Source organism: Podarcis cretensis (assembly GCF_951804945.1).
Source record: "Podarcis cretensis genome assembly, chromosome: 11".
Classification (NCBI taxonomy): Eukaryota; Metazoa; Chordata; class Lepidosauria; order Squamata; family Lacertidae; genus Podarcis; species Podarcis cretensis.
Window position 1 is genome coordinate 30,968,973 of NC_137180.1, and position 23,164 is coordinate 30,992,136.

Consider the following 23,164-nt stretch of genomic DNA (forward strand, 5'->3'; position numbering starts at 1 on the left):
AAATGATATATAATGAATTGAAGAAGATGTTTAAAGCAACTTTTTTTAAAAAGCCAGAAGCTTTTTTTCTTGTTAGGCATTACAGGGCTGGAGTTGCCAAAAGAGTGGAAGAAGCTATTTATGTAGGCTACAACGGCGGCCAGGATTCTCCTAGCCCAAAAATGGAAAGACGCCAAAATACCAACAAAAGAAGAATGGCAAACTAAACTGATGGAATATGCAGAACTGGCGAAACTCATGGGAACACTCAGAAGAAATGACAATAGAGACTTTAAAAAGGACTGGGAACCATTGATGTTGGATTTACAGAAATACTGTAAAGAAATGGACTCATTAGCAGGGCTTGAGTAATGCTTACAACAAGGATAACATGTAAAATATAAGTGAAATATACTCAGAGTCGCAAAGTGATTTCATGCTCTTTATTCAGCTCATGGTGGTGAAGAGGAATGAATGAATGTCCCCTCAAAGTATCTGCTTTATAGACATTATTTACACAATGGGCTGCACATGATTGGCTAATTCCGGAATTCTACTGTAAGCCAATCAGGTTGTGGATTCACTTCAATCTGGAGCATGATTGGGTGGTTCCTGCCAACCAATCATACCGCTGCATTGTACTAGGACCAATCAGACTGCTGCATTCTGAATCCTATTGTTCTAGGACCAATCAGACTGCTGCCTTTTGGATCCTATTGTTCTAGGACCAATCAGACTGCTGCAGTTTGGATCCTATTCGACTCAGTACATAACAATAAGAAAGAGCAATTTGAAAATGAATTAAGGTAAAATATAATATGTAAGAAGATATGATATAAAAAGGTGAAGAATATAAGAGCAATTGGATAAGACTACAAAATAAGGAAAATAAATGAAGCAGAAGCAGTGATTGTTGAATGAACCAGAGGGGGAAGTTGGGGGAGGGGTTTTGGGGATTCTTTGACTAATTCTTTTTTCTATATGTGTTGAAAATGTTGAATATTAAACTGGAAAACGAATTTAATAATAATAAAAAAGTTACTTGCATAAAAGTGTTTACCTCATCAGGCACTGAATATACGGTGATATTTTTTGAAAATTCTTCATTTCCAAAGAAAACTGTCCCTTGCTCTGGGAAGATGTCTTTTGTAGAAGCTGGGTAAGTTGCCCAAGACACAGTTACATTGCCAAAAGTTCCTTGGCTTCGCAAGACTCTGAACACCGCTTTGAAACACAAATGCATTATTTGGTAAATGTACAGCATTAAGAGATTCAAAGACAGAGTAGAAAAACTCAAAGAAAAAAACAGTTTAAAAAGACAAGTATCTGTAATTATGAAAGTGGCATATACACATTTACAGATATTCATCCCAAGGAAGAATGCTGCTTATTGCAAGCTCAATAAATAGCAAGCCGCCATTATTGCTGTTGTTGCAGCAGCAGCAGCAGAGAACTGTGCTATGGCATCTGCTGCAGCATCACTTCTCATGTCATGAAGGTTCCAGATGAGAAATCTTGAGCTATGTTAAAACAGTAACACACAATAACAATAACAACAACAACAACAACAACAACAACAATTTATTATTTGTACCCTGCCCATCTGGCTGAGTTTCCCCAGCCACTCTGGGCGGCTTCCAACAAAGATTAAAAATACATTAAAATGTCACACATTAAAAACTTCCCTGAACAGGGCTGCCTTCAGATGTCTTCTAAATGTCAGGTAGTTGTTTATCTCTTTGACATCTGATGGGAGGGCGTTCCACAGGGCAGGCGCCACTACCGAGAAGGCCCTCTGCCTGGTTCCCTGTAGCTTTGCTTCTTGCAGTGAGGGAACTGCCAGAAGGCCCTCAGAGCTGGACCTCAGTGTCCGGGCAGAACGATGGGGGCGGAAACTATGGCTCATCATACCTGTGTCACCTTCCTCACACCTCAGGTAGACAAATATTGCCATGTGGAAGAGCCACAGAGTGGAGTCCTCTGTTACCTGGTCTCCAGATTTTACAGTATAGGAAGGAACTCTGTAGCAGCAGCATCTGTACTATGAGGGGTATCAGGTGAAGGAGTCTTGAGAGACAGTAAGTTACCAATTTATGATAAAATGGCAAGACTTAATATGAGCTAACCTACAACAGAGCAGTAAGGAATTACCAGCATAGAAGTCTCTGCCTTTGCTTTCATTTATTGTTATTGTTAATCCATCCTCAGCAAACTGAATTATTCCATGGGGATCATCATTCTTCAAGATTGTTATGTTGACGACTGTGGCATTTCCCAGTTTACTTGGCAGCTCACCGTGGCTACTGAGAACCACTGAGTAAAATTCATCCAACTAGAACAGGGAAACCAAATCAGAACAATATGGTCTGGCAACACTCATAGCAATCAAGAGACCAGTCCAAATTTATCGATCAGCCAGCATAAAATAAAATTTAGCAAATGTTACCTCAGGATGTGGAAAGTGCAACTCATATTTTAACAGTAGCACAACTGCCTATTAGACACAAATGGAAAATGATAAATCTGCCCTCTGTAGATGACTAGTGTTTGAGAGCATGGAATATAGCTTACTCATTTAAACTTACAGACATGTGAAAACAAAAAAGAATCAGGAAACAGAAACATAACATTTCCTCCTCCATCTCAACACAAAGTGGCCATGATTATTTCATTCTTAGGGCAAGGGTAGCATTTTCAACACTGCATAACCCACCAAAAATCCAATCAGTTCAGGGGGATGTTTTAGATTCTAAATGTCAGAAGTGCATCCTTTATTATTCCAAGTTGGGCACGAGGAATTCTTTCTGCCTCTCTTTACCTCTGGAATCCCATCCATCTTTGTTAGCAACGTAATTTTAATTTCTCTTTCTCCAGGCTTAAACTCCAGGATTCCTGTACTTCCATAGAACTCGCTGTCTCTTGGTTCTACAGTATAACGTAGAAATTGCTTGATGAGGGCTCCCCTGGACCGGACAATCTGAAGTTCAACAGATTCTCCTTCCTTTAAAACAAATCAAAAATCCAAAAGACTCAGTATTCTTATTTAGTGTGGTTCCATCATGGAAGGGGTTTAGTTTCTGAGAACTTACTTTTATCCTGTACGGCCCTCTTGAAGATAAAGAAAATTCAAACACTCCTCCAGGATCATCATTTTCCAGAATAACCACTTCACGACTAATATAGCCAGATTTCAGGATCTGATTTTCCACATTCACCCTGAAGAAATAATTCCAAAGATGCTTTTAACCAGCAAGTTAGTTTAGCATTAAATCCACCACCTACAAACATGTTATTCTGAAATACCCCCCCCCCCACACACACACTGAAGGTACATTTGGCCCCATCACTGGCTCCCTTTCTGGAGCAAACACACATTTTATTTGCTAATGGATTGAATATATTATTCACTTTGTTATTCTTTTATTATATCGCCTTTGACTGATGATTATTTTTTGCATTCATATTTTTGTATCGTAAAACCACTTTATGAATGAATGTCGAAAAGTGGTATACAAAAGCTGTAGTTAAACAAAGAATGAACAAAGTCTTTCTGCACAGACTATATTTTATTTATATTTGCCTAGATTTTTTTTTCAAAAAAAGATTAAACGTGCACACTTCACACAGAGAAAGACAATAAAACACAGTGACATACAAGAGTACTGGATGATAAGCTTTTAAAAGCACTGCTGGATTTGAAAGCACTGAAGAACAGATTTTTGTGTCCTGCTAACATGTAACAAGCTTTCCAATAACATTTGCTATGAAATGTTGTTGAAAGTAAATATTTTGTTTCCAACTTCATCTGAGACGACATTTTGCCCCTTGATTGTTTCCTGTGCTGCAAATCTACCCAACAAGCAGATATGATTTCAAGAGCTCACACTGCCAATGAGAATCCTTTAAAATGGCTTCAATGCAAGGGTTTCTGTGCATACACACACTAAACCTGAATCTTATTCTTAACCAAATTCAGTGTTCCTGAAGTGATACTCAACTTCAGGAACTGAAGTTGTTAACTAATGTTAACTAATGCTTAAGCTCTTGATTAGTTGCTGGAGCATATAAAGATGCAGATATTATGTTCCTAGGTAATTTGTATTAATTGTTTTTAAATGATCAATGATGTATCTAAATTGGCTGCAACACTAATATGTGCAATTTATTTCAATAAAACCCCAATCCTAAACCGGCTTACATGGAAGTAATTCTCCCTGAACATGGAAGCATTTACTTCCAAGTCAATGTGCATAGGGTTGTGTCAGGGAACTGCCATCGGAGAGTCAGGTGGTGGAAGGGCTCCAGGAGGCTAGGAGACCCTCGGACACTGAGGAAGGAACCAGCAGGGGGAGAGAGAGAGTTCCTGCAGAAACTCAGTCGGAGGGAGGGCTCCAAGATACTTCCAGTGAGAACAGCGGAGAAGTCTCAGGACCTCCGTTGGGGACGCCTACTCTGCGCAGGAAACTGTCACGCAGAGAATCCAGAAGGAGAGTTTCCGTTAAGGAACTCTTATGTTGGCGTAAATTCCGGAAGCGCCCACTGACGGATTCTGCCAGCGATTGAGGTAGCCATGCACCCATGGCTCCGTGGGCTGGGAGAGTTTTAGAAACTGATTGCATGAGTTGAGAACTCAACCATTTACGCACAAGCAGCCCCTTAACCCATAACAGGTTGTGATGTATGTTCCCTAAACATTGCAGTGAAAACACACAATCTATTTGAGGATGAAAACAATTTCTGCTTAACTCTAATTATGCAGCTCCATTATACCATATTTGGGAGGCCTGATTTCCCAGCGGTGAAATCAGAACAACCAATCTACTGTTCTGCATTATCTTCAAACATCAAACACCAAGCCATGCATTCATAACTTTTTATTATTATTCATAGGCCCTACATAAAGGAACGTTTTCAGTCCTCCACCCCATGCTCCCAAATAAAACAGCAACAGGAAGCATGCATTGCCCAAGGAGGTCTGATAGGCACGGTGCTTCAGAAGGAAAGAAATATTAAAGGAGACACAGTCTTGTCCAGACCAACCACTTCCAAAACAAAGTGCTGATTCACTGAATACAAAGACACAGCTTGCTGCACTTACCCAAAGTACACGACAAACCTTTCTGTCTCTACCCTGTCAATACAGAGAGAAATAAGTGGGGGGTAGGAATAAAACCACTGTTTGCCAGATTCTTTGTAGGAGAGTTCTTTAGAGGAGGAAATAAAAAGCGGAGCGGGATAAATTTTTTTTAAAAAAAACCCTGCACCTTTCCAGCAACTAATGTTCACTTTATGGGAATTCTACTTGCTTGGCACTCACTTGTTTGACTAATGCTAGCAAGAGGTTCAGCAATTCCCACTCATGGGAGATGACCCCATGACCAATTGGGATGTCAAGGACCATTCAAGGCCTTCGCTGCCAGCACTGCTCCAAGAGCCAGCCGCCAACTGCCAAGCACTGAGCAGGCATACAGGCTACACAGCAGCTGAGTAAATTTTATTCAGCACCGTCTGTAATTACTCAGTGCTTTTAATTAGACAAAAGAAACCCATTTTATTCATTGATGCACAACCCTCCAGGACCTGCCATCCCACTACGCTGCCCAAATAATTGTCTGAGTAGATAAAGAAGGGCAGGGGTTGCCATTGTTCAGATTTTTGTAATGAGGACATATTTGAAAGGCCTCATTTAGGCAGGAGTTAAAACAGCATGAAGTGTTATTTGTGGCTGCTTTTTCAGTAAATCAAACTGTAAGAATGATGTAAGAGGCGAAAGCATTTTCCAAGCCCAACATTTTATCGGCTCGAAACAAATGCTTAACGGTACCAACCACTTGTCAGAAGATATGGCTGGAAATGGAACAGTGCCTCTGATCCTAACCTAGCATTTTTAATACCCCAGTTACTTTGATTCATTATAAATTGCTGTCTGCCTGGATATCTTAGTTATGCAAGCACGTGTGAATGGCATTTGTCCTTGGCAATGTCTGCTCCATAAGCTGCCACTGAAATTCACAGGAGTTCGGCAGAAAAAACTCTCTGCATAGAAAACCTGTGCTAAGTGTTGTATGCAAAGATGACATAATCCCTTCCCAAAGGGTTCAGCAGGCAGAACAAAGATAAATGCCTGGACTCTAATAGCTTAGCATAAATAGGGACGTACCTAGGGGTTGGCTAGGTTGGCCCCCGCCAAGAGCACAGAACCAGGGGAGCACTCAAATCACACCTCCCCCATCTGGCTCCAAGTGGCTATGAGCCCACCCGCCTGTCCTCACACTTCCTGGTCCACTCCGCTGCTCTGGGCAGCCAGGCGAGGTGTGCAGGCTCCTCTGGATACCTTGGTGGAGGATCCTCGCCAAGGGCACAAGGAATGGGGGGCACCGATACAGCTCCTTGCCAAGGGTGCAAGAGAGCCTAGGTACACCTCTGAGTATAAATGAGGTTGCCAAAAGCAAACTAGCAAATCAAAGCATAAAAACTGGAGGACAGGTTTCAGCACAGCACTAATAAGGAATGTCATTTTCACAAAGACATTATGAACCACAAACTGACTGAAGGGGAAAAGATGACAGAAAAAGAGGCTCAGGGACAGAAAGCTGGTTACAGTACTATAGACACCAGGGCCTAAATCCTAAACAGTTAAGCATACCTGACACCATAGTGAGCTAACCTGTGCTGGATTTAGACCAAGATTACAAAACAAGCATTTTCATATTCTTGATAAGCAATATACATAATGTATATGGTGTAACCTAGAGTTCTTCTACCTTGGGTTGCCAGATCTTGTTGGATTACAACTCCCACCATCTCTGACCACTGGCTAAGGCATGTCCCTCAACCGCCCCAATTCCAGGATGAGTGGGACATGCTGGAATTCTAGATCCCAGCAATCTGGTGTTATGTCTTGAGCTTGGATCCTTGAACAATAGGAAAGTAGGATTCTAGACGGCAGCAACCTGATTGGCCCATGGGAGCCATCCAATCCGCCTCCAGGAGGGGAGTTTGAATCAGCCTATCACATGTGAATCACTCTAGAATGTAGCACCTGAAGATCCTTCCCTGAAACTGCCCCCGCCTCCTATTTCCTGTTATCCTGAGGATCCACACGTTTGCTGATCTAACATCAAATTCTGAACAAATGATTTGATAAAGTACAATAATTTTATAGCAATGTGTACATTAAATGTGATATAGAATCAGATAAATAATATCAGACATAGCATTAAAGTTGATAAATCTAGTTTTTAAAAAACAAATCAGCTCTGTTGTCACTTTAATATTGATACCCAGTGCAGAAGCTCACCAAGTATAAGAACTAACTGGAAAAGGAAGACTATAACTTATGTATGGAAACATGAGCAATACTATGTATGGAATTAAGTTACATAATACCTGTTGAGGCAGCAGCAAAGAAGTTGAAATATCATAAATGAAATTCAACTCCTTTTCTTGTGTTAAGTCTCTGAGACACCTTACTATGAAAATCAATCCTATTACTTTTGAATGGTATGGCATTATAAGAATCAGATCATTACAGGCACATTTTGACAGAAGTATAACTTTACATGAAACTGAAATGGAAATTTAGCATAATTGTGCCTTCAGAGCAATGTTATCTGCCAAAGGAAATGCAGAAACAATTTCAGCGGTCAACCAATATGATAGAGCCATCTGTTTGCATATTACCTATGAGTCAAAGGAATTCTTTAAAAAAAACAATTTATGGCTCTGATTCAACATATAAAATGTCATGGATGCATAAGGTGTCTATGAACATTTACAGAATAATCTATGCATGTTTACTAAGAAATAAATTCTACTGTGCTTAAAGGGGCTTACTCAATACACCCCACCCCACAAGTAAGCGTACAAACGTTAGCCAGTGCGTAAAATAATACAATCAGGATATAAAAAAGGGTATGTTGTGACAAATTATTGCAGAATAATACCTGTCTAATGACAATATTAGAGTCTCATTCATTTCTGGGATATCATCAGCTTTGACAGTAAGGTTGATTGCTGTGTCACTTTGTCCAGATAAAAATACAACAGAGCCAGAGAAAGGGCTTATATCATCAATAGTTACAGCTTTTGGATTGAGGCCAGATGGTATCAGGCTCCAGAAGACAGTAGCTTGTCCATCAGTCCCATCTCGATGCAATGGAATGGAGGTCTGGAATGCATACCAAGATCTGTAAGGTTTTTTTCCCTCTTATTGAATGTACATGCAACTCTAGATGCCAAGCTACAGCCAATATCAAATATCTGAAAACACATTTCTGCAATAGCACATAGATTGATTTATTTTTAACTTCTACAGCATTCTGCACCTATGAAATGCATTGAAAGAATTGTATGGCATCTTTTAAATATTGGTAAGGTGCATCACAAATTAATGAAACATGAAAATGGGGGGTGGGGATTTAAATAACTAAAAAATCAGTGAAGTTCTCATGATTGGGATGCAGAGTTTTTGTCATGCTCATCTTCCTTTTGAGAGATGTTTGCGAGTAACATTGCTTCCTTTCTACAAATCATCTCACCAGCAATCTTCACTCCGTAGCCTACCTAGGAGCCCACATTTCAAGGCCCAGATGAAGACATCATGAGGTAACCAATCACTCTCATGGGGCTTTTTTCAAAAGAAAGGAAAGGTGGGCGGCAGGGGAGGCTACAGAGTTCTGGAGAAATGATTACATGGCAGGAAAACAGTGGTCAGTGTGGTTCGTTAAGGGAGCTGAGAGTTGTTAGGAAACCCTTAACAAAGTACAGTTCCCAGGATTCTTTTTGCAGAAAACCATGACTCTTAAAAGTCGAATAAGAGTACTTCAAATGTGTGGTGTGGGTGTGACCAAAAACATTGCCCCTTTGCCACCTCACAACAAGGAAGTAACCCTAAAACCACACACAGAGCAAAATTCTGAAGTACCCTGAGAATGAGGAAGAAAAAAACAAAGCCTCTACATGGAACAAAAAAACCTTTTGAGAAATTGGAGGGAACTGTGTTATCTAGTACTTGATTTTACCTGGAGTTAGGAAAATATAACTTTTATTACAACTATATGACCCTTACCTCTGAGAAGCATCTTCATAGGTTGCAGGGAACAAATGGTGAAATTTCAATTTAACTGTGATTCAGAGTTGTTAAGATTATTTTTCTTCATTACAGAACCATGATGACAAGGCATGAGAAATATTTTGAATAAGTAAGTGTTGCAAAATAAATTATTTTCCACTAGCTTGCAGAAGTTCGTGTTAAGTGAAGGCAGACCCTGTACTTCCTCTGAAGAAAATGTGCAGTATGCAAGAACAACATTTAAAGAAAGATTTACTTACTACTGTAAAAACAGCATCTTCTGGCTCATGTAAAATTACTGGAAGATTGCTGATAAAGCCAATTTCTCCATTTGCAATGTCAGGCGTAATTCTTAAGGAGATGTTTTTAATTTCACCTAGTCTAGGACTTACAGGTGGAACTAGAGGAGTGATATTCAGCAGTTCAACTTTTTCAAGCTGCAATAAGAGGAATAAAGATTTTAAGATTTTAACCACCAACTTATTTTTAAAAAATCAAGACAGAGTCTAATAAAATAGAAGGATCATGTAACAGCACAGAAGGAGCTCCTTCCATTCTCAGAATTGAGCAAAACCAAAGCATCCAAACTTTTATTTTTATTATCAATTTTATAACAGTGTGGGTTGCTGGGATTGGGATTGGACGGGCATCCAAACTCCCCAAAAAGCACACAGCAGAACTGGTTTCAATTGTTACTATTACAATTGCTGATACTTTTAAAAGAGCCAAACAGAACAAAGTCCCATGGGGAAATGCAAGACTAACAGAAAGTTTGGTGGATGAGGTTCCCAAAGGGCATTTTTTTACATATTTTCTTGACCTAGCTGAGTTCTTTAAAGAATTTTGTATTCCTTTGAATTTGGAATGTACAGAAATATTTTTACAGAGTTATATTTCAGGCTATACCAGGTGACTGAACTGGCTATGGCACTGAAAAATGCCCAGTTAATAATTAATCTTTTCTTTCTTACCAATGTTTTCTTTAATTTTAATTGCGTTCTTATGTCACTTCCTCTTTCCACAAACCTCATTCTAAACTGTGCATGCAGAAATAAGGTTTATCCAAGAAAAACGTTAGACTTCCCTAATAAGGTAACATGAAGGGGATGTTTCATGTTATTGATGCTATAATAAGAAATTAAACTGATGTGTCACATAAAAGTTATGACAATTTTATACCATATCACATACCTGTACTAAGAAATGGGCCCCATTTTGAAGAAACGCATCATTTCTTATTGGTACTTTTATAATTTCTCTAGCTCTTCCTTCTGGAAAGTAGAGGGTGCTTCTTCCCGAAATGTTTAGAACACCTTCTTTAACTCGCTCAGGATCCACAGGCCCAGCAGGAATATACAGGACTGTATAAGACAGTCTCACATCTCCCACTGTTCCCTTTTGCCTTGCAAAGCTAAGAGACAAAAAACGTCCATCGGGGCTGCTTTCTATCCTCTGATCCTCTGCAGGGTAGAACTTTATTACACCATAAACATCATCACTGTCTTGAATGTAGAACAAAAGCTACAAGAATGACAACAAAGTATTCATGTTAAGAGCAAATTACCATTAGAAATCATAATAAATTAATTATCAGATCACAATTCTAAGAATTGATTAGATTATGAGATTTTTATCACTCCCAAGACAGACAATGCAACCACAGAACTAACTGACTTTACATGACCCCCACCACTTGTGGTAGCTAACAGTGCTCGTGCTAACAGCACTGCCATGTAAAGGATGTGTGACAAACTTTGTCATGCTCCCGGAATTTTCCCACACTGGGAAAGCAGCTGGAAGTAAGCTTCTTATTGTAGCAACTCATCATAAGAAGGAGCAACTGGCTAACATGACCAGGAAGGTCAAGTATAGAGGGTCTTAAGCAGAACATATTGCTACTCCACTCATTCTACCCTTGAACATTCAGCAAGCTAATCAAAGGGATCATAATGTGGAAATCCATCTAACATGCAATTGTATCAAAAAAACTGCATCATCACCAGGATGTCCTGAAAGGAACAGCCAAATGGATCCCACAAAGGGTTGCTGAGCCACTTAAGTTCAATGGCAGAAGTTATTCAGGACAGAGCTGAACCCTTTCAGGTAACAGGGGCATCAGACTCTTGTCCAAATTAGCATAGCATCCTAATAGGCCAACTTGGGCAGGAATATTATTCCATAGTATCTCTATGAGTGGGAGGAAGCTAGCTCTGAGCAAAACTACTTTTCCAGTAGTGTAAAGCAAAAAAAAGGGGAAAAAAAGGAAAAAAAGTTTTCAGGAGTACTGAAAAGCTTCTCTCTGAGAATTTTCCAGCAGTGCCTGGGAAAATGTTTTGCCTATTTATTTACACTGCCTGATCTCCTCATCTCTCTCAGTTAGTTTTGTTTGATCTCACTGAGACTGTAACTTAACAAAATCCAACCAGCAATGCCACCACATTCACAGCAGTAACACTGATTGCTTGGGATTCCCTGTGTAACTGAACAATAAGGCTTTACCCTCCTGGATTTATTTTGTTTGCCCTGATGTCATCATGTAACCAAATATGATTAGCTACCTCAGAATGAGAACAGACCAAATGTTGGAAGGATGGCATCCAATGCCTCTTGTCCCAATATCAATTACAAGATCTTCAGGTGATCATGAAGATGGATAAGAGGCACTTAAGAGATTGTCTCTTCAGGTCCGATGCAGAAAGGGATTCAACCACAATTGCCTCTACCAAAAGTTCACCATGGTTCCCACTTATCAAAACGGAGCACAGCTGAGCTAGTTATCTGACAAATCTCCCACTTGCCATACTTAGAATTGCTTTTACAGAATTACGATTCCAATCAATGCCCTCGGCGGTGGTGGATGATCGGTACGGCAAAGTACAGTACAAGGAGAGACTTTGTCTGTATGGGCAACCTTGCGTAGAGGACCTGTACCACTATTTATTGCAATGCCCACTATATACAGAACCAAGAGACCGATTTATAAAACCCCTGCTTACGAATGGAACACACTCAAACAGGGCAGAAAGGGTGAAATGGCTGCTGAGTGATACTGATGACTTCCTGATTTATAAAGTAGCACTATATGAGTTGGCAGCTAAGAAGATCAGGAGAAAGAACTAGATAAAATAGTGGTCAATTGCAAAGGTGATTCGGACATTTAAGCTGGCACATTCTATCTGATTAGCTACCTAGCATTGTGACTTAGTCCTAGTTATCAATAAACTGTTAGCAATGAGGGGTTCTGAATGAGAGCAACTTATTAGAAACCAACACAGACATCATTACCGACTCCTAGAATAAGAAAGCTAATTTTACTGAGGTATAAGGTTTAAGTGTCAATGCAATGCAGCTGATCAACAGCAGCAACAGACTGGAGAAGCAACGGTACCAGACAGGATTGTAAAATAAAGAATATACCAATTATATAAATAATTGGTTTAAATAATTATACTAATTGGATAAAATTGGCATCTTACTGGAACACTTGCATTTCTTTAGGCGAACAAATGCAGACCTACCTCAGCTGGTTCGCTCACTTCCGCACCCCCCTTTATTGTATGAGCCAGAATCCTAAGCAGATATGGCTGTGCCTCTTCAGGGAAATTGTCATTAACAATGTTCAGAGGAAGTGATGCTATCAGCTGCCCTTGAGCAAAATGCAATACCCCCGAGTCTGGAGTGATGTCTGCAGTCACAGGCGAAGGATCACTGCTATTGCGGGTTATAATCCAGGAAACTGAAACATTTCCATGTGTTCCACCATTTCGTACAACTGTGATGCCTTCGTACCTAGAGGTTGCAAACATAAATTAACAAACAATTTTCTAATTTTAACTCTAGTGAAACACTAGAGTTATAATGAAGCACTCAAATGAACCTACAAGTTACTCCAATATATAAACACTGCAGGAGTTAAATGCCCTTCCTGAGTAGAGTTAAACTATTGTTACCTATGCAAACTGACTTGACAAATAAGTTGAATGGTGTCTGTGTCTTGTCTGATCTTTGTTGTTCATCATAATTCCCCACTCAGTGCAACTGCACTGGTCCTGGGCTATTGTCCTGTGTGGTGTTTATTCTTCTGATCCAAATTCTCCTACCCAACACATGCAGACAGAAGCTCCAACTTGTAAGTAAGGAAGAGACTTTTAGTCAGGCAGGTAACAGTTTTGGCTCAGTGGCAGACACCATGCTCAAGAGTCACGGCTCAGGATCAGGGAAGGAATTACAAAACTGGGCAGAAGTGACAAAGATGCCGCAGAAATTTTCCCAGCCCCATCCACTAGCATTTAAAGACAAAGCATATCAGACTAACTGGTTAGGCTTTCTCGCCTTGTGGGAAAGCCAAGACTACAACTGTGCACTCCAATGGGGTGGGTGGATCTGCTCCCATCTGCAAAGCTGGCACCTGGTTCTAGGTATCATAAGTGAACCCTCCTGTTCCAGCCCCTGTTCAGTCGACACTGCCTCCAGCTCAGTTTCCCCACTCTGGTGAGCAAAGTCCTCCCCAGCCTCCACTAACGCCCTGTGCTCCACAGGAAGGTCAGAGGAAGGTGGAAACGGGAGATCTCTCTTCCAACCAAGGTTCCCAACAGTTCATCCATCCCATCTCCTCCTCCTCTTCAGTCAAAGCCTGCCAACCCAGGCTCAATCATGACAGCACTGCAGGGTTCATGACAATCCATTACTTTATTCAGAACACCTAGGGTGTAGATGGACAGACGTTAGCACTCTTCAGGCACCGTGCCCAGCACATAATGACACGTGGAGCAAGGACATGTGTGGTAGCTCCACCCACTCTGATGTGTCTTGACATCCACCTCTACAGCCCTCCACACACTGGAGGGAGAACAACTGCAGCAGGAATCTGTAGACTTATGTAGGTTCCATATGAATTCTAACCAAAGCACTAGTCCTAATTCAATTTAAGGCATTCATTAAGAGCAAGGCAAAGCATAATTCAGTGCTAAACAGCCCTGATAAAAGTTACCAACAAGGAAATACGAGCATTTTCCCAGCCCAAATTTGTTTTCTCAAATAAATTCTAGCTAGTTTTCTCCTAAATCTACCTTAGCACTTCCAATGTAATAAAATGAAATGGCACCTTAACATTTGATCTTCGTCAATAACCACTGGCCGAGTAAACAGGATGTTGTTGATAGATAGTACTCCATAAGGTTTATCATTGGGCTGAATGGTAACTTGGACAACAGATGGGTTTGTTAAAACAGCATCTCCTTGCAAAGTGTCCTTAAGTAGCATGATATGAAATGTCTCAGCAATTTCTGGTATGGCATCATCAATGATTTTGAATTTTATGTAAGATTCATGCACTGAAGGTGGGAAAATGATAGTTGTGTTTGGCTGTAGATCTAGAAAGTCTAAGTTAAGCTGTGCATGTGCTGTTGAATTCCCAGTTACAACAGCATAGCGAATGGAGACTTCATGTTCATCCGGTCCAATTATGTTTCCATCATCATCTTTACCCCGAGCTATTGGGATTGCTAGTATATCGTCCTCTTCATGCACCATATAAACACTTTGAGTGAATCGCACCGGGCTATCATTTTTCTTAATAATAATCTCAACAGAATTTCTTGAGGTATTGATTTCAGCTCCTCCTTCTACACTTTTCAGATGAATAATAAATCTTTCATCATCTTCTGGTATCTAGAAAAAAAATTATAATGATTAAGGATAACTTAAATCAAAGGTAAATATGTGCAAATCAACAAATTTCTTGTTACTGAAATAGAAATCCTGCATTTCCTTACCCTATAAAATATTGGTGTAAATGATCATTGAAGCATAGATGCCCTAAGAGAAAAATGCACACCTCACTCAGATTATTCATCTTTTTAAATTCAGCCTGCCATCTAATTTTTAAAATATGATGCTTCTTTTTAATACTTCCGCCCCCTTTGTATTCATTTGCATAGAATTCCAACCTCTGATCCTGTTCTGATGCTCATCAACTATCTCTGCACATATTTTCAGGTTATACTGATTTAAAGCTTTTTTTATTTTATTCTATGCCTGTAGTAGGGAGAACATGGGGTGGTGGAGAGGATGAGAACCAACAGAGAACTGGGTCTAAAAGCAATTACAGTATTAGCTGCAGCCTCCATGACTTCCTTTTTAAAAGGGATGAAAAATGCAGGTTTAGCAGCCCATCTGCTAAAAGATGAAGCCGGAGAAAGACAAACAGCTTAAGCCAGCAGATGGTTTCAACCAACTTTTGGTTGCCTTTCACCACCAAACTTGGGGGGCAGGGGTTGTGCCAGCCTTTGAAGCCAGCTGGACCATGAGCCTTCACCCTTAAGCCCCCCATCCATGAGGGCATGCAGGGTTCTAACTCCCAGCTAGTTGTGATGATGTGCATACAGGAAAACAACCAAAGTTTTCTCTATATGGAAGATAATAAAACAAAAACTCGTGCACAAAATCATACATAGACAAGTAATTAATTCCTTAGTCATTTTGGTCACAGAGCAAATTGGCTTGATAAACACAAGCACCTATTGCGTGGACAGGCCACAACTTTATTAAATTTCAAATGTGGGTAGACCTTGGCTCAGGCATTGGGCGTTCTCCCTCCCCAGTCCCCAGCCGGGGACCTAGGGAGCATCAGGGTTATCCAGTGTGTGGGGGGGGGATGGGCCGGCTCTGGAGAACATATGTTCAAGCAGAGATAGCCGCCCCCGTTACGCCGCCGCAGGGGAGAGCAATGACGACCTTTCGGCGTACGGCCTTTAACGGGGAACCCTGGTATCGCCGCCGCAAAGAGGAAGATGGACTAAAGGATTCCGCCCAAGGCCTGATACCGCCAAAGTTGTGACGTTTTGCTACGGGAAAGGCGAAACCTGCCAATGCAGGGAAATTCCTTTCCGGCCCTTTAACAGCGACCTTATCGTAGCAGCGCCCGCATACCTGTGGAGACAGGTTAACCTGCAAAACCTATGAAGAAAAGTTAACCTGCAAAAGAAGACATTAACTGAGGGTGGGTAGGGTGGGAGAAGCTCTGGACCCAAGTGAGGATTACCAATTAAGATCCACCCTCTATTGTGTGGGCAGGTAATCCCACCCCCTACCTGGCCTGGTTTCCCTGGCAACGCTTCCCCCAGGTGGGATTGGACAACTCACTGGGGTAGGCGGGGACCTCCAGGTATCCCACCTGAGGGAAGGCAAAGCCTATGCTGATGGGGCCACTCCAGATCCAGGGCTGCACGCGTCCACGCAAAGGGCGCCCCCTGTTTTAAGAGGGGAGCGGTCATTCCTGGATTTTGAGACTCAAAGCAGTTAATTGCTCCTGAGAGACAGTCTGATGGCAAATACTCAATTTTTTTAGTGTGTAAATCCTTTTGAGGCAAAGCTGTTGCCTTGAACTTCCAAAGGAGGCTCCAAGTCCCAACTCTTTACCTTTTTATTTCCTTTCATAGTCATCTGCTAATTGGTCACTCTCAGAGATTGCATTCAAGAGTGGCCATTCAACTTGTCTTTGCAGTCACAGCCAGCTTCATTCCTTGTTTGTACTGCTTATGCTTTCATAACAGACATTGACTTGCACTCCCAATTCAGTTGAGCCCACAAAATATCTAAGTCTCACCAATTCTCAGCACAATCAATTTTGTTCATGTCATGAGGAAAAGTTACAGCACTGGGGACTTTTCAGTTCAGAGAAAAGGCAAGGAAGAGGCAGCATGATAGAAGTATATATAATTATGCAACTGTGAGGTTACCAATGCCACCCTGAGCAATTTGGTATCATCAGCAAACTTTGCTACCTCACTGCTCACACTTCTTCAGATCATTCATGAGAAAGTAAGGAAGCAAATGTCCCAATACAGATTCTTGGCACTTCCTGCATCTCTCCATTGGGAAAACTGCCCATTTATTTCAACTCTCTGTTGCCCACTCCTTAATCAGCACTACTGAGTCCCAGGACTACTGAGCTTACTCAGGAGTCTTTGATGAAGTACTCTTTCAAAAACATTTTTAAAGTCTAATTACACAATACCAACTGGATCAACTTCTATCTATATCTTTGTTGATGCTCTCAAAGGACATAAAAAGCCTAGTTTAAAAAGTGGATAAAAACACCAATCAGCTAAAAGAAGCATCCAACAACAAGAAATCAAATCACCTCTGTTGACCAAAAAGGCTGTCTGATCAATTTTAAAAAAGTTTCCAGCAGCTAGTGGCAAGCCATCAAAGAAAGGAGGTATAAATCTCTTTAGTATTTCTACTGTTGTCAGTGATAGTAATTCTGAGTAAGAGGCACTCAAGTTCACCAGTCTAGGGTGAACCAATGTCAGGAATGAGCCAGCTCCTAGTGGAACTTTACAGCCTTCTGCAGAACAGAGAGGTTTAGATTTGACGCAGGCTGAGCAAAGAACACAGCAGACAGTGGTGACTCCTCTGGACATTGGAATGCCGGTTGCCAAGGGAACAACTAAGAGTGGGCTAGAACACAGCCAAAACTCTCAGGAAGCTCAAACAGACCGAACAGACCCAGGGACAGTCTGTCAGAACAGGAAGAAGTTGGAGCTAATCTAATAAGTCCAAAGAGTCTGTGAATGCTGCTAGATAGGAAGCAATACAAGAGGCAATACAAGGGGCGATGGTTCAATATATTCTGTAAGAACCGGAAGGAGCTTCAGAAGGGTCATCTTGAGTGATAATGTCAGCGGCTGCGTTAGAGCCGTCTAGAGCTATCTGTTTGTTTTTGCAATAAATCCTCCTTTTTAATTACCTACGCTTACTGTGTTATCAAGCTGGGGACCCGGACTCCTGACAGCCAATCTTGCCTTATTTATTTCAACCTTATGATACACAGTTCAAAACCTTCAAAAATTGTTGATATACTCTCTCACCTGGTCATCAAGAACAGCTAAGTTAAAAATCAATACAGCTGTTCCAGGAGGAAAGGTGATATTTCCTCTTGCTGGACTCAAGTCTTCTTCAGCACGATTTGGACCACCTTCTACCTGTGAAGAAACATTGTGCCTGTTCAGTAAACATAGATGATGGCTCCAACCATTTGTAATAAGTTCTAAAAAGCAAGCAAGCCTCCTTGATAGAGTTGGATAATCTTTTGATATTCAAGATGAGAGAACATTCCCCATAGTACCAATAAGAATTCGGAAGGCAATTATGTAAATAAGCCTTTCTCAACCTGTGGGTCCCCAGATGTTGGTGAACTACAACTCCCATCACCCCTAGCTAGCAAGGCCAGAGCTCAGGGATGATGGGAGTTGTAGTCCAACAACATCTGGGGACCCACAGGTTGAGAACCGCTGATTTAAATAATGGTAACCCTCACCCTCCAAACCACACAAGCTATGCCAGCTGCATTTGGCAATTAAATCTAAACAGAGGAATGTGTTTGTTTATATTGTTTGTTTGAACTTTAATAAATCTTATACTTCCCAAAGTATGCCTATTTTATAGGACCAGTCTTGTTCTCAGGATTGAGAAACTTGTAATTATACTTCCCATTTATCTCATGGGGAGGAAGGTGGCAATAAATCAGGCTCATTCAAAATTTTACATAACTGCCCTGTTCAAGCCAGGTTGTTGAACCTTTGGGGCACTAAGAAAAGCATGGAGAATACTGATCTTGAAGCAGCTGTTGACCAGTGGGTAACAAGCTTCAGATATCAGAGTAAATAGACAGGCTTTGCAAGGGCAGGGAATACCCTGGCAGAAGTTAACATGCTGATCTTAAAAGGTCTGCAGTGCAATTGACCCCTTGTATTCCAAAGCATAGCTTGATGACTGTCAGAGCCTGGTCTCTCAAGCAAAGCTGCAGGGAATTCTACAGAGTGGTGTTCTAGCTTAGGGTTGTGCAATGTGACACCACAGATGGCTTTAAACTGCATCCTGTCTTCTCCATCAGGTATCCAAGGTGAGTGAATAGGTTTAGGTATTCAATGAGTTGATTCAGAGCTCTGAGCTTGCAGCTCCCAGATATAACAGGAATTCTTCATCCTCCACAGAGAAGAATTCCTCTCTCTCAGATTTTAGGTGTCATGCATTCCTGGCTTAAGGTCCTTATCACAAGCCACCACTAGGGAGATCATGGGGCCAGATCACACCTTAGCTCTCAATTATCTAATTATAAACTTACAAACAATTAGAAAAGTCATTTCAGAGATGCTATATTTATTTACAATCCCAAGACTCACCAGTTTCACTTTTAAAAAATCTTTTAAGGGTAGTTATTTCAACATACTTACCACATAAATCACAGTCACAGTTCCATAGGTACCTTTTTCCCGAACTAGAGTGAGAGGCACAGATTCATTCCTACCTTTGGGCTCACTAAGTGTGATTAAGGCAGGCTAAAATGGGAGGGAGGGAGGGAGGGGACAGAGGAGAAACAGACAATCAGGTAAATATCCCAACTGCAAAATGTACAAAGGGCTGTTACCATAGAAATGCAAACTCCCAGAGACAAGTTAATCCAATTTGTGAAGTGGTCCACTGATAGCATTTCATTTCCCAGCAACCAAAGGCATGGAAGACAACAGAGATAAATATTTTGTTTTGAACGAATATGGAAATGTGTATCCTCAATTTAAACATTTTGGCCACTACAAGCCAATTAAAAGGCTTTTGTGTTACAATATTTATATTGCTTTTTGAACTTATTAAAACAGATGTTCAGCTAATCTAGTCACATTAAAACAACAGCTGAAAGTTTTGCTAAATAATTTTTACTGAAAGCAGCAGCAAATTTGACATCCAAATTTCAAGAGATAAGGGCAAGCAGATTTCCAAAATCTTGTCTTTTAAAAATTGTTATACAGATAATCAGCCAAACTCACACTCTCAATTTTTAACTCAGTCTTTATTTCTCTTCACCTCCAAACAATGGGCACAACAGGTAAATTTTCCCTGTAAGGTCAGTTGTCATTATTATCATCATCTTCATCATACCTATAGACTAGCTGAGGATGTGTCAGTATGGCAGACTGTGTCTTCAAATTATCTGCCTCCCTTCTCTGTTGCCTCTGTATTCTGTTTGTCTTTGCTATCTTACTTGCCTTGATAAAATAACTTTTTAAAAAAACAACAACTCACCCACAATTATTTCACTGATTAGGACGCTCACTGAGAACATTTTAACAATAATCTTAGTACTTTCTTCCAAATAGTAGTACAACATGCTATTCTTCTTCTGTCTAAACCTTAAGTGATAAATGGCCCCAGAAAGGACTGTACAACTTTTTTTGTCCTATTACCATTTCCTCTGAAGTCAATACTTGATCACTTTCTTCAGTTTATTTAGGAATGCATTAGGCTCCCTGATCTCCTACCCAAGTTTCAAACTCCATGGTTGCCACTGGCTCATCTCTAATGTCACAGTCTATGAGGTCATAATGAGCCCAACAAGCCAGAGTCCACATACAGGTTGCTTTGACACAACTCTGCAACCTGCTCAGTTAAGTAGCAAAAGTAACGTCTTCACACCAAGGGCTTTTAAATGTGCTGATCACTTGAGCAGTCTCAAAGCCTTTCACTGGATAGATTTCTTGAACCGATTATGATGAGGCAGAATTGGGTTAAGGCAAAGGAACCAAAGATGAAATAAAGTAGTTTATCTAAAGGAAGCTATGGCATTTATGCCTGCGGAAAGAGCTGAACTCTGACTTATTAACCACTATGTCACAGGTGCCCAGGAAGATGTCAATTTTCCCACTGACGTCTATATTGTTCATCTGATAAATATCTCCATCATTCAATTTCAAGTAACAAAAGGTACAGAAGATGAAAACATACCATATCAAAAGAAATGATTCCAAAGGCATTGTCATTTGATAAAATAGTTACAGATACAGCTCTGGGCAACCCAAGCTTTACTCCTGGAGGTGGATTCTAGAACAAACAAGGCACACAATATGGAAAATTAAAACGGTGCACTGTAAATGGGCCAGTCAATCTATACATGGTGGAAGGAGGTTTCAGTAAGGCCCTGTATTCAATAAAGTGTTTATTTTCAGGGTAAAGGAATTTCTCTTTAATGACACATTCCAAGGAAAGGTATTCAAGTCAACTGAATGCCCCCAAAGCACTAACTTTTCATGAGATACAAATTCTATAGACTCAGTCTGGTTAAACAACAAAGTGTTTGACACAAACTTCGGAGATCATTAATCATAGCTTGACAATATTAATGATACCATAGCAATAAGGAGCTACATGAGAAGCATCTGTTCCCCACCCTCACCCAAGAATCTGGAGTTTGGGGATCTTTTTAGGTCCATTGGTGACGATCTTGAACCAGAATAAAACAAAGGAACACTGACATTATGAAAAATCTTTGTATAACATCTTCACTGTACAGTATTCATAAATCACAGGGACTTGCTATTTGTAATGCACAGCGGACAGGGGAGAGAAGACAAATGAGAAAACAATGAGGATTGCTTCTATGTTTGAAATATAGTGGAAGCTGTCTCAGTGACCTGTCTTCATTGAAAATGCAAATCCGAACAACAACAACAGGGAAAAGGTGGCGGGAGGGGGACAAGAAGGAAGAAGTATTCTAAAACTGACCAAGATGATCCTCTTAGCAACGTCATCTACCTCAAAGGAGAGGAGCACACAGAAAGGTAGATTTTGCAATGGCTGCATTATTGTAGAACATTATTATGTAAGACTAACAAATTTATTATAGTATAAAGCTCACTAAACTTTTAAAACAATGGATTAGACACACTAGCCAGGAAGTCAGACAATAACAAGGGAATAAAATCTGCTCCCACCACCACTGCCTCAGGGTGATACAGTTGTCTCCTATAACAGCTGCCTGGCACAGTGAAATGTTTCTGGGCAAGGACAGGCACCCTGTGCAAGGCCAAAATTTGGTGCGTCTCTGCCTCTTGCCTTCCATTCTGCTCAATTCCTTATGTCATAGCTGCAATGCCCTGCAGCGCCCCCTAGGCTCGGCACCCAGTGCGGCGGAACTGGTCTCACTGCCCTAAACTCGCCTCTGGCAATGAGTTAAAGGGTAGGAAAAAATTCACCTGTTTAATGGTTTCTTACAGTTAGCCTTTCTCTCAAGTTCTTATTTTGCAGCATATTACTTTGTCAGCTTTCTTCAGTAACCTTGCCTGTGGGTTTCTTGTCTATCCATTTCATACTTCCCAAGACCTCTTCCCACTTAGGCCCTCAGCCTGCCCCACACAGCTCCTCCTACCTGCTCCCCCAGGATCTGCCTGAAGTTTTAAACCCACCCAGGAAAACAACTTTTTATTTGCTTCTCAACAAGTACATTCCACTACTGAAAATTTCCCTAAGCCATTTGTGAACAGTCCGCGACATCACACCATCTCAGCCAGTTTGAGATTTCACCACCATAAGCACAATATAAGGTAACTCAAAGAATCTAGCAGACTCAGCATACAATATTTTAATTGAAACTATACAACTATAGCAGAAGGCCCCTGTCTTGCTCTCAGAGTTTATAGTTCATGTTTTAATTTTGAAGGACATTTCTGCGATTTTAAGCTGCTATACAATATGTGCTTCTATATTGAAATTATTTGCTTAGAAGAGCCCGGGAACATCTCCTAGAGAACGTGGATGGAAATATTGTGAATGTTCAGAGGCTCACCCATAAAATGTCAATCATAAATAATAAATGAAAGACATTATTACAAGTTCAAACACAAAAATATCAAATAACCATTTCACTTAACAAAATAATGAACGACTCTTTTAAAAGGAGGACCAGACTACAAGGGAAGGAGACCTGTGTCTAGTCAGTAGTGACTGATAAGTTTACAGATGGCAAGTATCTGAAAACTAACTTTTAAACAGCTCTACTTGCTGATACATTTCATAAAAATCACAACAATATTCAAAAATAATTCCAGGAGTCATTATGTATATGTTTTAGATTATTTATTTACATTTTAATGGATCCTGCCCCTTCACTAAAGCCTATATTTTCAGATGTGAAGCTTGTTGCCTTGTTCCCCAACTCTCTATATGGATGTATTTCCTTCTTCCTTTCACTTCAAAACCTAACCAAAGTTTTAAAACATTGAAGCATACCTAAAATGTTGAAGAACCTTTGCTCGATCAGTCTTTGCTATCCAGGAG

At 40.5% G+C, this 23,164-nt stretch overlaps 1 protein-coding gene across 5 annotated transcripts in view; it reads right to left on the minus strand.

Annotated features, from left to right (window-relative positions):
* Positions 1–23,164, minus strand: part of ADGRV1 (adhesion G protein-coupled receptor V1) — a 241,486-nt gene that overhangs the window by 207,305 nt on the left and 11,017 nt on the right. For 4 of the 5 annotated variants that reach the window (XM_079995244.1, XM_079995245.1, XM_079995247.1 and 1 more), the window contains exons 4-15: positions 20,837–20,932; positions 19,291–19,395; positions 17,926–18,039; positions 14,157–14,722; positions 12,571–12,841; positions 10,244–10,573; positions 9,313–9,489; positions 7,926–8,149; positions 3,069–3,195; positions 2,798–2,980; positions 2,131–2,311; positions 1,040–1,203 (exon numbers count right to left, since the gene is read on the minus strand). In XM_079995244.1, the coding sequence (XP_079851370.1) occupies positions 1,040–1,203; positions 2,131–2,311; positions 2,798–2,980; positions 3,069–3,195; positions 7,926–8,149; positions 9,313–9,489; positions 10,244–10,573; positions 12,571–12,841; positions 14,157–14,722; positions 17,926–18,039; positions 19,291–19,395; positions 20,837–20,932 (2,538 nt within the window). Of the gene's footprint in view, positions 1–1,039; positions 1,204–2,130; positions 2,312–2,797; positions 2,981–3,068; positions 3,196–7,925; positions 8,150–9,312; positions 9,490–10,243; positions 10,574–12,570; positions 12,842–14,156; positions 14,723–17,925; positions 18,040–19,290; positions 19,396–20,298; positions 20,371–20,836; positions 20,933–23,164 lie in introns of those variants that run through there. The other variant, XM_079995246.1, reaches the window with a different exon arrangement.